This window comes from Chelonia mydas, chromosome 6 (genome assembly GCF_015237465.2).
Source record: "Chelonia mydas isolate rCheMyd1 chromosome 6, rCheMyd1.pri.v2, whole genome shotgun sequence".
Lineage (NCBI taxonomy): Eukaryota > Metazoa > Chordata > Testudines > Cheloniidae > Chelonia > Chelonia mydas.
Window position 1 is genome coordinate 68664198 of NC_051246.2, and position 17719 is coordinate 68681916.

General features: G+C 44.6%; 1 protein-coding gene across 9 annotated transcripts in view; it reads right to left on the reverse strand.

The window, feature by feature from the left end:
• Window positions 1-17719, reverse strand: part of DPF3 (double PHD fingers 3) — a 225779-nt gene that overhangs the window by 24984 nt on the left and 183076 nt on the right. Inside the window, exon 9 of one of the 9 annotated variants that reach the window (XM_037900330.2) lies at window positions 713-775. The exons of 7 other annotated variants lie outside the window; for them this stretch is intronic. In XM_037900330.2, coding sequence (XP_037756258.1) covers window positions 713-775 — 63 coding nt within the window. Of the gene's footprint in view, window positions 776-17719 lie in introns of all 9 variants that reach the window. One more of the 9 variants, XM_037900328.2, reaches the window with a different exon arrangement.

Below are 17719 nucleotides of genomic sequence, written 5' to 3' on the forward strand. Positions count from 1 at the left end.
AAAATTGGAGAGGACTGTTGTTATTACTGTTTACTTTTTTAATTACTTGTTATTAAATTGGGGGACAAAATGCACATGGACATGGACTGATCACAACATGGGCTGCAACTAGCGGATACCAAAGAGGAAAGCAGGCATTAACCCTTTCGCTGCTGGGCACACAAAAAATCAGAGTAATCCCTGCCCAATTCCCCATTGGCAAAGCAGTAATTTGTTCAGAGCTCTTAAAAACATTTTTAAAAGAAAGTGAGAGGAAGAAAGAAATCAGCAGCTCCCACTTTCAGAGGGAACTCATCCATCTTAATAGGAATGGAATTATGTTTTAATTGGCAGTTAATTCAGCCTGATTGAAGGACTTGGTTGCAATGAGATTTTATTCCTCTTTTCAAAGCTTCCCTTCCCACGGTCTAAAGATCTACAAATAAAAGAGTGATTCTGTAAACTTTGCTTGAGTGGGAGCAGCAGGGTGTGGAAAAGGGGCAAGGTACAGCAAGAAGGGGGTGGTTTTTTTAAGAGCTCTGTGCTACTCAAGTTGGTTGGCACTGAAGAAGCCAAATTGCATAGCTAACCCTCCAGGTTAAACAAAAACAAAAAGCCACCAACTCCCGCAAACGAATTAACCAAAAGGAATAAATAAGGGAAAGAAAGCTAGCAAAACAGTCACATCTATTTGGGAAGGACAAATTGCCAGAGTGACAACCCTCTCTCCTACATGCGTGTTGACTCCAGCTTTGTGAAACAGCAGTACCACCGTGCGGGGTCAGCAATGGGCTTTCTGGAGGGGAAAAATATAAACAAACAAGCAAACCAAGGTAGGATGAGTGTTCCTTCTGCAACACAGAACATGAAAAAAAAGCTACACCACTGAAATAAAGTACTGTACCCCAAGATCACCATTCAAGATTGAGACAGTCTTTGGTCACCTGGAGTTAAATATTGTCTTCATTCTCAGAAAACATTACGTTTTTCACCCTCTGTTGTATATACAAGTATTAACACTGCATACTGCATGGGAGAAAGTGGTATATAAAGGAAGTGTGTGTGTATGTATATAAGACACACACACACATGCACACACACACTAAATGTAGTTTTGGACATCTTCAGGAATATTGTACAAATACACAATGTTTTGCCTCTTGCACAGCTGCCATTATTGGGCAGCTATTAATAGGGAGAGAAAGAAAATCCTTTTAACTTCATTGTTGTGGAAACATTTGTAGGAAGGTGGTCAGAGTAGAAAAGTGGAAGATATTTTGCTAGTAAAGAAATTAAGGTCTGTCATTCCTTAGTGGTTACAAATGTGCATGTGAGAATGTTCCTTTCACTACCAAATCCCTCAGCAACGTTTCTCTCTTTCTGTTATACTTTCCCATAATTACTATACAATATTTGGAAGCTTGTATTTTCTCAGCAGTTACGTAAATGGTTTCTGAGAGCGGCTGGGTAACCCAATAATGCTGACAGAGAATAGCCATTCTTATAAATCAGTTATTATACAATCACCAATTGCTGTAGGATTCTGGGTCTCTGGTTATGCTAGTGTGGGATCGGCATGAGAACTAAGGACATCTAGTGGTAAAATACATGTTCATAAATTAAGAATGAACAGAACATAAATGAGAGGCAGTATTAAAGGAAGGAGAAATCAGTGTCAGAGTCTGTTAATGTTCTTCTCTTAAGAGCTGGAATAAACAGTGTCATTGAGAGTAGTGACAGGCCCAGACCAAAACCCTGGCTAAGAAGAACCCCAATCTTTGGAGTATTTGAAATCTCAACACAGAACTAGATCCAGATTTTGCAAACAGCACCTATCGTTATGATGGATCAAACCAAAACCAAGGATCTTGAACTATGAGGTGTCCAGACACAGATTTTGTGATTTGAGCCCATCTCTAACTGAGAGTGACTCAGGGGATTATTGCTGACATGGAGCCTGCAGAACCTGACATGACACTTGGTTGGTCCTCCAGGGTTAACTCCTGGCAAAAACAGAAGTTCATTTTAATGTCAGTAATCTGAACAAGCACACCACACGACATGTAAGAGAAGAGTTCATTGCAACAGCAACTAATTGATGTCCACAAAGGCTGCACAGTGCTGGGATATATCAAGCAAACCCACTCAGACAGGGACGCCATGCACTAATCACAGAGTTACAAGCTTCAGTCACACATGAAATCAACACTGGGAGGAATGGAATGAAATTTAACAGAAAGTAAATTAAGGCTCAATATGCACACACACACATAAACCCTGCATTGTCTGTTACTCTTGACAATATCTCCATCCTGCCTGGCAATCAGACCCATAACCCAGGAATCATTCCCTCTCCTTTCCCCATAAATCCAGACTGTTTCCAAATCTTTCCACTTCTTCTTCCATAATGTTTTTAGAATCCTGCTTTTTATTGTCCAGACTCAAAAACTCTGATCAAGGCATTCATCACCACATATCGTAAATACCGTAACCTGCTCCTCTTCAGCTTCCCTGACACCAACATCATCTTCTTCCAGTCTGTATAAAGCACAGCTGCTAAAGCCGTACTTCTTGACTGTTCTTCTGGCCACATCCTCTTCCTTTTCGAATCCCTCTACTAACTTCCCCTCTTACACCACATGAAGTTCAAATTTCCCGCTTTCAAGGCCCTTCCCAGTTTTACCCCTCCTTCCTTATCTATGTCTGTCTTTTATCATGTCACTCCTGGCCCTATTCTCCTTTGCTAATGAGACCAGCCTGGACCACCTACTTCTCTACTCCTCCCCAAAACATCTGTGCAATTTCTTACACGCTGCTCCTCATCCAATGGATCCCATTCCTGAACTGATCCATCCCTCTCCTTCTTTAAATCCCTTCTCAAGACTTGCATCTGCCACAAGGCCTACAAGAAATCAGCCACTTTAAGATGGCTAGGTTGAGTTGGGGAAATAATGATAATGGAGATTGTAAAACATTTCCCATTAGTCGGATCTACTAGCAGTGCCAGTCTGGCCTATTTTTAGAGGAAGTACCTGCAAGGGGTGCCAGTTCATGCAGCCCGCCATGCCCTGTCCCGGAATATTGTGAATGTTGAAGAGGCAACTACAGGTTGCCAAACAATTGCACATCCCTAGGACTAGCTCTCTCTGCTAAACCAGAGTTTCTTTACTTTCTGAAGAAAGAGATTGTCTCATGGATACTTGTCCTTCCAGCTTCCAAGTCAGGTTCTTATTCATGTTCACCACACTCCTTTGTGGTGACCATAGCCCCAGTCCAACTCCTCCTGCAGCCAATGGAAAGACTGCCACTGACTGCACTGGGAGTTAGATCAGGCCCTCTAGCGCTTGGAGAATTTGTCCATGTACAGTTCATAGCATTAAAATCAAATGAGTTTTCTTTTCCCTGCTCTCCTTTCTGGCTCTCCAGCTCCACTCTAGACTGGCCTTGTGTTCTGCATGACACAATGGACACTCCATAGCAGAGTGTTCCTGTGGCTATACTCCCACAGCACATCTAAGCTCCAGAGCAGAGCAGCTCCTGGCACTCCCTCTGCTAAGAATGGAAGAGCCAAACTGAACCTGAGTCTGGTAGACACATTTTTGTAGCAAAAAGTCCTATGGCACCTTATAGACTAACAGACGTATTGGAGCATAAGCTTTCGTGGGTGAATGCCCACTTTGTCAGACGCATGTAGTGGAAATTTCCAGAGGCAGGTATAAATATGCAAGCAAGAATCAGGCTAGGGATAACGAGGTTAGTTCAATCAGGGAGGATGAGGCCCTCTTCTAGCGTTGAGGTGTGAACACCAAGGGAGGAGAAACTGCTTTTGTAGGTGAAATAAATATGGCTAGCCATTCACAGTCTTTGTTTAACCCAGAGCTGATAGTGTCAAATTTGCAAATGAACTGAAACTCAGCAGTTTCTCTTTGAAGTCTGGTCCCGAAGTTTTTTTTGCTGCTGGATGGCTACCTTTAAATCTGCTATTGTATGTCCAGGGAGATTGAAGTGTTCCCCTACAGGGTTTTGTATATTGCCATTCCTAATATCTGATTTGTGTCCATTTATCCTTTTACTTAGAGACTGTCCAGTTTGGCCAATGTACATAGCAGAGGGGCATTGCTGGCACATGATGGCATATATTACATTGGTGGACGTGCAGGTGAATGAACCCTTCAGATAGAGACCAACACCTACAAGATCTTCACCAAGCATTCTCAAAACTATGATACCCGCACAAGGAAATAAGGAAACAGATCAACAGAGCCAGACTGTACCCAGAAGCCTCCTGCTGCAAGACAAGCCCAAGAAAGAAACCAACAGAACTCCACTGGCCATCACATACAGTCCTCAGCTAAAACCTCTCCAACACATCATCAGTGATCTACAACCCATCCTGGACAACGATCCCTCACTTTCACAGGCCTTGGGAGGCAGGCCAGTCCTCGCCCACAGACAACCCGCCAAACTGAAGCATATTCTCACCAGCAACTACATACCGCACCATAGTAACTCTAACTCAGGAACCAATCCATGCAACAAACCTCGATGCCAACTCTGCCCACATATCTACACCAGCGACATCATCACAGGACCTAACCAGATCAGCCACACCATCACTGGTTCATTCACCTGCACATCCACCAATGTAACATACGCCATCATGTGCCAGCAATGCCCCTCTGCTATGTACATCGGCCAAACTGGACAGTCCCTACGTAAAAGGATAAATGGACACAAATCAGATATTAGGAACAGCAATATACAAAAACCTCCCTGGACACACAATAGCAGATTTAAAGGTAGCCATCCTGCAGCAAAAAAATTCAGGACAAGACTTCAGAGAGAAACTGCTGAGCTTCAGTTCATTTGCAAATTTGATACCATCAGCTCAGGATTAAACAAAGACTGTGAATGGCTAAAAGAAAAGGAATACTTGTGGCACCTTAGAGACTAACCAATTTATTTGAGCATAAGCTTTCGTGAGCTACAGCTCACTTCATTGGATGCATACTGTGGAAAGAACAGAAGACGTTTTTATACACACAAACCATGAAAAAATGGGTGATTATCACTACAAAAGGTTTTCTCTCCCCCCACCCCACTCTCCTGCTGGTAATAGCTTATCTAAAGTGATGACTCTCCTTACAATGTGTATGATAATCAAGGTGGGCCATTTCCAGCACAAATCCAGGGTTTAACAAGAATGTCTGAGGAAGGGGGTGGGGGGGTAAGGAAAAAACAAGGGGAAATAGGTTACCTTGCATAATGACTTAGCCACTCCCAGTCTCTATTCAAGCCTAAGTTAATTGTATCCAATTTGCAAATGAATTCCAATTCAGCAGTCTCTCGCTGGAGTCTGGATTTGAAGTTTTTCTGTTGTAATATCGCAACTTTCATGTCTGTAATCGCGTGACCAGAGAGATTGAAGTGTTCTCTGACTGGTTTATGAATGTTATAATTCTTGACATCTGATTTGTGTCCATTTATTCTTTTACGGAGAGACTGTCCAGTTTGACCAATGTACATGGCAGAGGGGCATTGCTGGCACATGATGGCATATATCACATTGGTAGATGTGCAGGTGAATGAGCCTCTGATAGTGTGGCTGATGTTATTAGGCCCTGTGATGGTGTCCCCTGAATAGATAATGGCTAGCCAACTACAAAAGCAGTTTCTCCCTTGGTGTTCACACTTCAACTGCTAGAGGAGGGCCTCGTCCTCCCTGATTGAACTAACCTCATTATCCCTAGCCTGATTCTTGCTTGCATATTTATACCTGCCTCTGGAAATTTCCACTACATGCATCCAACGAAGTGGGTATTCACCCACGAAAGCTCATGCTCCAATATGTCTGTTAGTCTATAAGGTGCCACAGGACTCTTTGCTATTTTGGTAGATTCACAGTGATAACATAAAAGGCCTGTTTTGCAACTACAGGTATTTCTAAAAAGGCTTGCACAAAGAGCAGCCCAAGAAATGGCCTACATGACAAGATGTGGTGGAGCTGTGTGCGACAGGGAGCTATAAAGGTTTTATTGCACCATATCTGTGGTTGTGATTGCCTTGAAATACTTTTATTTCTACAATCCCGTGATAAACTGTATTTAGGGAAGGTAAAATGCTCTTGAGATGTGCAATGAAGGTTCTGCAGTTGAAACTCAGTTAATAATCCTGATTATAACAGACTCCAGTTCAGTCTCACATACCCGTATGAGCTCTGCAAGCTAACAGGAGTAAGAAGTAGCTCAAATGTATTGTGTCCTTAAAGTCAATAGACAGAATGCTAAAATGCACACAGGCAGTAGCTTGGTCAAAGGTTCACCAAGTCACTTTTCTAACAGACCATAACTGCACTCTAACGATAACTTTCGCTATGGAACAAATGCTATAAACAACACATACAGCCAAACCTGCACGAAGGAGGGTAGCAGCAAGCAATCCCTTGGCCGTAAGCAACCAGTTTAATGCATAGATATCCCTGACTCAGAACTCCAAATCTGAATGAACACTCGCCATCATTGTGGACATTCAGATCTGGATCTGAACTCTGTGGCTCAGGCCTACATGGCCAGTACTTTATAGTTCTCCCAATGTTGCTTCAAATGTCGTGTTATTTGATCTTACAGCACATCCAGTAGACAGCTGATTTGGGGGTGGGAGAGAGCACTTCAGAAATATTCACTGGGTATGCACACAATGCTAGTACAGGCTAGTAGAGAGGAAGATTTTACTCAAATACCTTAAAAAACATTTAAATCTCTCCAGCCCTCACAGACTATGTGACACTAAAGACCAGGAATGACACTGTGGCCAATAGTGATCTGCTGCATCCAGGCATTCTGCGATCAGTACAAACCTTAGAATGGCTCATTAGTGCTTCTTCAATAATGAATTCTGCATCGCAAGGTTAATTGTAACTATGTGCGCTGTCACAACCACTGCAGACTGTTTAAATTAACAATCCAAATCAATAATCTTTTCCAAACAATAGCAGAGATGATTTTGAGACAACAATAAGCACCAGCTTCCTTTTTTTTTAAGAAACAAATCTAAAAATATTTATGCTAAGCAAAAGGGATTTTCACCCAGTTTCAAAAGGAACATATAATCAGCATACAGTGCAACTGTCAAAGAAGATTATGGTATTTTTCAGTCGTTTCCTCAACCTTGTATGTGTGGGGGGGGGTTTTGTTTGTTTGTTTTTGTTTTAATCAATGGCATAATGAAAACTCATGGGGATCCTGGTTATCTTCTGTCAGTAGTCCATACAATATTCAGGTCTTTAAACAACCACAGATAGATGGCACAGGTAGAATGCCCAATGCTGCAGCCACCCCATAGAGGTAATGGAAGTTCCACGGGTAAAGTAACAACAGAAATCAAGCCCTTCATAGTGCTAAGATGGAATCAGTGTTGCTATAACTGGTGTTGTTATTACAAGGAATTAGAGCAATTACTGAAAATAAAAGGGCAAGCTGTAATTCTAATGGGGGATATCATGTAAAGTACAGATCCTGTCCTCACTTGTCTGCCTAAAGATATAGTTTATAATGCTTACACATGTGCAGTATTGCCAACACCAGGCTTTCAAAAATCATGAGTCAGGCCCCTGCAAAATTATGAGATTGTCTTAAAATGCATAAGATTTCTAAAAAATAATAATAAATTTTGGGTTCTTTTCATTTGCATTCTGGTATTTGCCTCTCGGGGTCCCATTCTGAAGCTTTCCTCAGTAACCATAAGGCTAGAAACATATAAATATGAGAAAGCTGAAATTCTCTATAATCACAGGATTCCAGGAGCCAGAACTTTAAGAAAAAGCACAATGTGTCACAAGACTCATGATCAAATTACAAGAATTGGAAAAACTGGGTATTTATTCTTGGAGTTTCCATAGCCCTTTCTATCATCAGAGCTCTTTCTCAAAATACTAAACCTCTAATCATGCCAATATTTACGCATGTGAGTAGTCCTAGTGACTTAAAGGGGACTATTCATGCACCTAAGTGTTTGCAGGATGAAGCCCTAATTCACTGATCATCACAATAGCCCTGTGTATTAGGGAAATACTGTTATTCCCATTTTACAGATGGGGAAGCTGGGGCACCGCGAGATTAAGTGATTTGCCCAAGCCTACAGAAAAAATCAGTGTCCGAGTAGGGATTAGAACTCAGGAATTTCTGGCTCCAAGTCCTCAGAAAAGACCACAATTGAATTCAGCTCTTGAAATCACTGAAAATGTTAAAAGCATCAGTGCCGGATATTGTTACAACCAGCCAGTATTTTATTATTAAAGAAAGAGAGGAGAAAAGGAGGCACTAAAAAGCTTATTTCTGCCTCTTGGTGACATAAGAGTGAGAAAATCTGCCCTTTTCTTTCAATAGAGTCACTATATGAATACACACATTGCTGCACCCCACCGAGAGATAGTTGGCATTCTGTGGGCGTGCAACACCAGTGCTGCAGATGCTGCTGACCAAATGCCTTAAAGGGTTCTGGTGGCCTTAGTTAATAGACTAATTAGCTTGATTCAGTCAGCTAGCTCCAATATGCCAGTAATTGTGGAAGAATTAACTCCACCAATAATTGATGGGGATCTGAGGCCATTCAGCTGTAGCAGAGCACAGCAATCTTCACCCCAAAGTTTCTCCTTGACCAGTGCGGACAAAGGGGAAGAAAAAAAAAAAAAGATACTCTGATGCCCTAGCACTTGGGAGGTGCAGACAACTGCATTCAAGAGATGATAGTTTGCTCCCAGGTACTGCCAGTTCCAGTGAAGTAATGCATTTGAATTAAAAAGAATATCAAATAGAATGAACCCTGTTTTAAGTGGTCACCTACGGGGCCAAAAAAACTCTTGCATAATAGACATTGGGCCAAATTCTGCTCTGAGTTATGCAGGTATGACTCCAGCTGGAGTCAATGGGAATTGCATATGTGCAACTGAAAGGAGAACTGGCGTGTGGTCTATATATGAAGTTCTCCTGGAAACGCTAGGGATGTTTTATAGTGGTTGTTTAGTCCATAGTGCTGGCTTCACTGTATTCATTCACATGCTTTCCAAGTGTTGTGCAGGACTGTAGTCATGCAAATCTCAATGATCATTATGGGAGTGAGTCTCCTAGCTAAATACCTCCCAACCTGAAGCAATTCTTTGAAAATCCTCTACCCTAGGAAGCTAACCAGCCAGATCTCTCTCTCTAGCCTTGATTATACGACACATTTTCCCTTAAAATTTCCCACCATGGCTACCAACCCCATATGTACCCTGAGAGTGCTAGCATACATGAAATGCTCGCAATTTTAGGTAAAGCTTAGGTAAAAATGTGTAGGGTAGACACAGCCCTTCTCTCATAAGGCAAAAGCTCTGACATGACTGGCCATATTTTTAACAATTCTGTGTTCATACTGATTGAACCAATCTGCTATCAATTATTCATATTTTTAAAGGGAAAAACCCCAGCACTTGCTGGGCATTAAAAAGTGTAAAACAAAAATACCTGCCACTATTTGTACAAGACCGACCAGCAAACAAACAAAAAACCCACAAAGTTGTGAGCTCACCACATTAGCTAACACCCAGGAAATCTCTGATCAAAATAAATCATGAGCTAGTAGCTAAAGCAAAGAGCAAAGATTTGGGAGTTCTAGGTTCTGTGCCCAGCCTTGCCACAGACTTCCAATGAGAGCTTGGGCAAGCCATTTAACCTCTTTGACTCAGTTTCTCCATCTGTCAAATGGCATTAATTATTGTGACAGGAGTTTGGTGAGGCATAATTTGTTAATGTTCGTTAAGGCACTTTGAGATCTGTGAAGACAAGGTGTTATAGGTGCAAGGTCTTTATTAATAGAGCTGACGAAATTACCAGTGCTAATTATTATCATTATTCATCAATGTTGCATAAATAATGAAGTCAAAAATAGATATGTTAATTTCAGCTCCATTATAAATACAGGTGTTGGGGAAAACAATCAATGTTTGCCAATGGTAAAGGACCAGAGATGTAAGGACAATGTGTTTAAGCATGGAAGATATTTAGAGAGAAAATGAGGAATTCATCAACTGGGGTAAATTCTGCTATTACAGGCAAGCACCTTGATTGTAGAATTAACTGAGAGCAAAATTTGGCTCAAAGGATGTGTGTATTATAACATTATGTACATATCTGCGGGGGAGGGGGGGTGTTGTGCACATACACACACACACACCCTACCCGAGAGAGAAAACAATTCATTCTAGAAGGGTGTGCTCTGGAAGATTTATTTGTAACAGTTTGGGATGACCTGCATAACACACAAGTGGCAAAGCAATAAGTGCATTATTCAGGCGATATCAAAAGAGTGCCAGTAAAACGTTTATCCCACCTCAAACCATCATGTCTTCTGAATATGCTGCTATTTTACACACAAATACCTTTAAAATGCTTTAGAGTGTTTTTAAATGGTTTTATTGGTACTTCCAAAAATCTTTTCCCCTGTAAATCCAGACTTCCTTAGTACACATACTCCAGCTGTACAGGTCTTAATATACCTAATAGATTTTAAAAGCCTCTAAAATTACCTAAAACCACTTTAATATAAATAAAATGTCATAATGTGAGAGTTCTATATTTTGGGCTAGAACTCAGGGTACAAGTTCTCTATGTCTCACTGGACAATTGGGAAGAGGAAGTAACTTACCTGTAACTGGAAGTTCTTTGAGATGTGTGGTCCCTATCTGTATTGCAAATGCAGGTGCACATGCGTGCCATGCACCAGAGCCAGAAGTTTTCAGTAGCAGTATCTATTGACCCACACATGTGTCATACATTGCCTCATGCTCCAGGCAAGGTTATAAAGGGCCATGCGCGGTGATGCACCCTTAATCACCCTCTTACAGCTGAGTAGCACACTCCGCAGCAGCGGGGACAGTGGACAGGTATTTGAATACAAATAGGGACCACACATCTCAAAGAGCCTCCAATTACAGGTAAGTAACCTCCTCTTCTTCTTAGAGTGCCGGTCCCTATATGTATTCCAAACATGGATGAGTATCAAGCAGTGATCAGCCTGGAGGCAGATGCGAGGAAGCAAGAGGTATCGCCATCTGCAGGATGGCCTGTCCCACAGCTGTGTCTTCCGCCACTTCCTGGGTGATGGCATAGTGGATGGTGAAGGTATGCACGGAGTGCCAGGTCAGTGCCCAGCATATGCCATGCCAGGGGATGTCAACCAGGGAGGTGGCGGTGGCCGCATGTGCCCACATGTAGTGGGCCTTAATCCCGTCAGTCAGCAGGGTGTTAGACTGCCCATAGCACTCTGTTATGCATATAGAGGCCCATTTTGATATGCTCTGTGAAGAGAGGGCTTGGCCCTGCAACCTCTCTGCAATGACTACGAACAGGCATGGAGGGGTGCAAAAGGCACAGGTTCTATCAAGGTAGAATGCAAGTGCATGGCGGACATCCGATGAGTGCAGGGTCCTGTCCACCAGAGTGGCGTGTGGCTTAGGATGGACGACGGGAGTGGCTGGACTGATTGAGGTGAAATTCCAAAACTACTTTCGGGAGAAACTTAGGGTGAAGGTATACTGGAACTCTGCCACCGTGGACGGCAATTTGCTGAAGTGATGGCCACGAGAAAGATGACCTTCATGGATAACTGTGAGAGGGAGCACATAGCCAGGGGCTCAAAGGGAGGTCTGATGAGGGCAGAGAGTACAAGATTGAGGTCCCTAGGGGGTGTAGGTTTAAGGAGCAATGGGAAGCTGTTCATCAGCCCTTTCAGAAAGCAGGTGGTGGTAGATAAACACCGAGTGGGAGGAAGGCACTCAGCGCTGCCAAGTGGACTTGGACCGAGCTGGGGGCGAGGCTTGAGATCTTGAAGTCCAGAAGGTAGTCCAGGGTGGTGGAGACAGAGATATCACTGAGGGGGAGGTGGTGTCATTGCGTCCAGGAAATGAAACACTTCCATTTCGCTGCATAGCACGCACGTGTGGAAGCTTGTCTGCTGAGTGTAAGTATGTGCTGCACCAGTGTCGAACAAGCATTGTCTTGCAAGCCCCATCCAAAAGCCAGGCCATGAGGCAAAGCAGGCCTGGGCTGGGATGTTGGACTCCATCCTGGTCCTGCATGAGGAGGTCCAGCAGCACAGGGAGGTGGATGGGGGGGTGGACATGTGTAGGGGCATGTGTCCATTCAGGTGGGCACCCCAACTGGCTAAGGAGTCGTCCATGGTGAGAGTGGCAGTTGGGACAGGAATGGTGAAGGGGGTGCACCTTGGAGGGGTCGGTCCATTAGGCGAGGGAGGCCCGGACCAGACATGGGACAATCAATGTAGCATCCAGGTAGTCGATGTGGTGTCTGCAGACTGATAGGAGCCACAGCTGTAGACAGCACATGTGCAGGCGGGTCTGTGGAGTCATGTGGGGGCAGGCCACCATGTGGCTGAGGCAGAGACTGCTGCGCACCATGGCACGTGGGTTGCAGCATAGGGCTGCCACTAGGGATGTCAGGGTAGGAAAAGGCCCAAGCTGTCCCAGAATCTAGGCATGCCCTGGTGAAGTGGATTGTCCACCTCGGGACAAGCACAGATTGCTCCTCGTTTATATAGATGTCAAGAATGCAGATGGCCAATGTCATCTCTGCGAGGGATGGTGTCACCAGAAGCCAGTCATCTAAGTAAGGAAACACAGAGTACCCCAGTTGTCTTAGTTGGGCTGCCACAACCACAAAGACTTTGGTGAAGACCCTTAGAGCTGTCACAATGCCAAAGGGGAGAACTCTGAAATGGCAGTGGTTGTCACCCACATGGAAGCGAAGAAACTTGTGGTGAGCCGGATGGACATCAATGTGAAAATAAACATCCTTCATGTGGAGAGCTGCAAACGATGCCTCCTGTACGAGGGATAGCATGATGGAAGCGAGTGTCACCACACGGAAATTGATTTTCCTAATGAAAGTATTGAGTAGTCGGAGATTGAGGATGGGGCAGACTCCTCCTCCCTTTTTAGGGTTGAGAAAGTACAGGAAATAGAAGCCCTTGCTGATTAAAGGATTGAGCACCGTTTGATCGTGCCCTGTGCCGGCACACGAGCCTGGACGGAAGGGTGCAAGACCTGGGAAGGCAGAGATGGGTGGTGGTATGGGTTCCAGGGCAGCCAGTGTACCCCTGGGGTTGGGTCCCGGGGATACAGCAGGCCCCAAGGATATCCATGGCAAGGCAGCGGTGCAGGAGTGTACCGAGCCCGAGCTGTGCCATGACACAGGTGAGAATGATGGTTCCCCTGATGAATAGCCGTCTGAGTCCAAAGAGACCTCGAGTAGCAGTAGAGCCGTCAATGTGGGCCGTCTGTGTTTAACTGCCAGGTGTGGTCTCTGTCAAAAGAGGAGCGGTACGTCCCCCAGAGTAGTGGGCTGCCGTACCGAGAGCAGTGGAGGGGTGGATATGGCAGGTCTAGGTGCGCTGTTGGGAGCAGAGGTTTGATGCACCCAGGCATCCAGGGGATATCTCTTGGACCACTGGAGCGTGGAGGCATGTGGAGACTCCAGTCACAATGGGGGAGCATGCCATGGAGGGCAGTCTCTTTGCACAGCTGGGACGGCAGTCGCGGTACCAGTGCCTCCTCCTTCCTTTTAGCTTTACCCACTGCATGGGGGAGCTTAGGAGGTGGCACGGTGGGGTCCATGTGCGATGTCTCACCCAACCTGGCACAGCTCGGGGAGGAAACACTGTGCTTTGGGGCAGTCTGCAACAGGGACTTGCTACAGTGCCCATGAGAACATTACAACCCTCTCACTTGGACTTGCCCTGCACCAATGGTACTGATGGATCTGGGCAGGAGGCAGTGGGTGGAGCATTCACTACCGGTGAAGGGAGGTGCACTGTCAGTTCCATCGGTCCTGGATCAGACTCCCCACACAGCTAGAGACCCTTCTCCATGAGGAACTTCTGGAGTCGCAAAAGACGAGCCTCGCAGGTCTGCGGGGGAAAGGATTTGCAGATCTCACAGCATGCAGCAAGATGCACCTCCCCCAAGCAGTACTAGCAACAGTGGTGCTCGTCACTCACTGAGAATGAGCAAGGGCACGACGCACAGTTTTTGAACCCCATAATGTGGGGCATAGTCCCCCTGCGAAGTCGAGACAGGCCCTGAGCAGGGCAAGACCAATCATACTAACTAATTATGAACTATCTACACTATTAAGAAAAACTAAACTAGCTGCATACATAGACTACAAGCATGGAGGAAAGAGGATTCTGACTCCGACCATGCAGCGCTAAGAGGGAACTGAAGGAGTGTGGCCCCACACGGCCTCTTATAACCTCGAGCATGAGGCAACATACGACGTACATGTGGGCCAACGGACACTGCTATGGAAAATTTCCAGCTCCGTCACATGGAGTGCATGTGCACCCGAGTTTGGAATACATATAGGGACCATCACTCAAAGAAGAATTTCCCCTTTCCACTGGTATCAAGCTGCCATGTAAATCCTGCAGTTGTAACAAACAGCATCAGAAGTTATACCTGTCACTGGTGCAGAACTTACTATTGCACATTCTGCTGCCCTGGATCTAGGGCCACAGTAATATGGAGGACGGATTCCACATTTGATGGGGAAAGGAAGAAACCCTTCTGGAGCACTCACCGGTGGTGAGTGCTCCACCCACTGCCTTCCTGATTGGGTTGCTTAGGGTGTCAAACTTTAAAATCCTAGGGGACAGTTCAGTGGCTGGTGTAAATTAGAGCAACTGCGAGGCTGCTCTAACTTACAGTTGCCTGCAGCAGCCATCCAAAAGGCTGTTGTGGCAGTCAGGGCTCTCCAGAGTACAGTGCATTCTGGCTAAGTCCCATCCCTTGACTTACTATTGTACTGGGGACTGAGAGGTTGGATGGTGTTTCAGCTGCTTAGGCCATCCTTTAGAATGCTTTGTGCAAAGCAGCCCTACATAGCTGAGGATCTGGCCCTTTGTTTTGAGTTGCTCAGAGGTTTAGAATATTACAAGCAGTCAAGAGGAGATGGTGTACTGGGCAAAATGCAAGTGAAGGGCAAGGTGCACGATAAAAGCTTATCACCTGGCTCTGCAATTCACAAGAATATCTTCAGCACTTATGTAAAGTTATAGAGAGATAGAGATAGAGATATGATGCACCTGAGTCTCCCCTGGTGTACACCAGTTTTACATCAGTGCAACTCTATTGACTTCAGATTTGTACCAGCATAACTCTGATCAAAATCAGACTGTGTATAGAAAGGTGGGCCTGATTCTCCACTGCTTTGCACCTTGGGTAGACGCAAAAAAGCTACCATTCCTGTTTGCACACAGTACACAAGGTGCAAGGCAGTGGAGAATCAAGCCCAAGTCATACTTGCCACAGTTTCTCATGGAGCAATAAGAATATGTTCTGATCACTGATTAGCATGTCCAGCTTTCTGACAACAGAAGGCCTGATTCATTCCTGGAGTTACACAGTTCTGAAGCTGGGGTAATGGAGTTGTGAAACAGGCCCTAACTGAGAGGTGTTAGAGTGGAACCTGACCTTAGATCCATTGAAACCATTGTCCTCCCAGAATTTCCCATCCTGACTCAAACAATGTTCTGCTTCCCTCTTTCCCAAACTGACCCCTTTTAGAGACTGCTGGCTGCTAAGCAAAATGGCTATTTCTTGCCTAAGAAAAATAACGTGGGAGCACTCAAATGACCTTGTATTGAAATCTCAGCTTGTTACTGTATTGCATAAACCGTCCAACACTGTACAATTCCTGGGGGTGATTTAGGTCAGCGCGACCTCCAAAAAACCCAGCAGCCCGCATCACAGTGTGCATAGCATTATGGGTAATGATCTGCTAATTGCCAAAAGGCGGTTAGGCTGCTTACCAATGCCAACAGGAAAGAAACCGCCTTCAGGCACTGCACAGATTCTGTACACCAGGGCTTTCAGTAGCAGGAACACAGATCCTAATAACTAAAATGATACAACTTATAAACTATGGCAGAGAATGCTATTGCTACTGTGCTGAGTTTCTACACCCAGCAAATGTATGTATTGGCGGATATGTGTGTAAAGCATTCCTAGCACTGTATTCCTTTCAATACAAGATGTTTTCTGTATTTAATTGTCTAGCAAAGTGAGGAAGTAGTAAGATGAAAGAGTGGACGAAGGAGGTAGGCTGCCTGTCCAGACAGGGTGAATCTCCACAATCTGAAAAGCCAACGCATCACTTGTCTGGGGGACCTTGTTATTATCCCTCAACAAACTGCAGTGGAAAAAACTCCTGCACAGCTCAGACCTCGTCACTATGCGCTGCAGGCTCCCCAGCCAGGCCAGCTCACACACCAGAGAGCTTTCAGTCAACTGGCAGGCTCACTAACCCTTTCAAAATGAGCAGTGAAGCAAAAACACTTGGTCATAAACACTAAAATAAAGGATGGAGGGTTAAGGTGGTGTTTTGTTGGGTTTTTGTTTGTTAGTTAGTTAAATCAGCTCTTCCCAGTAGATTAAACACATCTGCCCTATAGCCTATTTATGACATTACTATCCTAGGGGAGCCAGAGATTTCCAGCGGTATGGTTATAATGGAAGGAATGCTGTAGTGTCTAAGGTGTTTGGGAAGCCATGGACTGGGTATCCATTTGTCAGTGTGTGAAAAAGAACCTTATTTTTAAAATAAATATGATCTCCACCCTTTCTATACAAGCAATAAGCCTGCCATCTGTTAGAACCAACAGTCCTGACTGCTGCTGCCCTACTACCTGCTCCTTCTTCAACATCACTGGTGTTAAACTACTGTGTTAATACAAACAGACAGCGGCATGTCTGCAGGGGATTCTAGTGCTGTCCAGCATACTGATACATTGAAGGTAACCCTTGAAAATAACAGTTTTCTAGGCATGCACTGGACCTTGGAAATGCCATCTGTTCCTGAAAGGTGGAAGAAGGGGTCCCAACCAACATTGCACTGCAATTTAGAACTAGCCTGACAAGCTGATGGGACCAAAAGTGTCACCCACATTTCAAGCACTGAAAACACCTCTTTTCTAAGATGGTATTTTACATTCCAGGGATGATTTTTGGATAGACTTTTATAACCATTTTGTTGTTGCTATAAAATTCTGTTTTTAAAATTCATTTCTTCACAGGACTTCCCCCTCTCTCCCACCCCTTATGAGGTTGTTTGGCTCTTTAAAAAAATACTCTACCCTACACTGTTTTGTAAGGAAGACTTGCAGTGTTGCAAGTAGAGCATTGCCCCAGAACACAATTTTTGCATGACCTTAGTATTCGTAAAAGGTGCAGGATGACAACCCTGAAGCCTCCTATTTATCCACAAAACAGGCTTTGCTACACTGACCTGTCTCAGACCTGAGCTGGAGGGACCATCGGTAGTGGTGAGAGCATCAGCTGGTTTCTGAGGGCCTTTCAGTCCTTGGCTTCTCTTTAGACTTCCAACAAGGGGGGCACTAGTAGTGATGCACCACTGAAATTCCACTTAAGTCCATAGGGGCTTCAGTGGTACAAAGACCTAGTCTCTCTGAACAGGGTGATTTCACCCATGTGCCACGAAACAGCCATCAGATAAGAATGACTCAGACACAATTGAGTGGATTGGTTTTTAACTTCTGAATTTGAGGGGGGAAGTATCTTATCAGTCTTCTCAACCAACCAATTCAATTCCTAGAATGCGTTAAGAACAGCTCAGAATTAAGTTACTAGCCAGAATGGGTCCCAAAAATTCAAATCAAATGGCAAACTCCA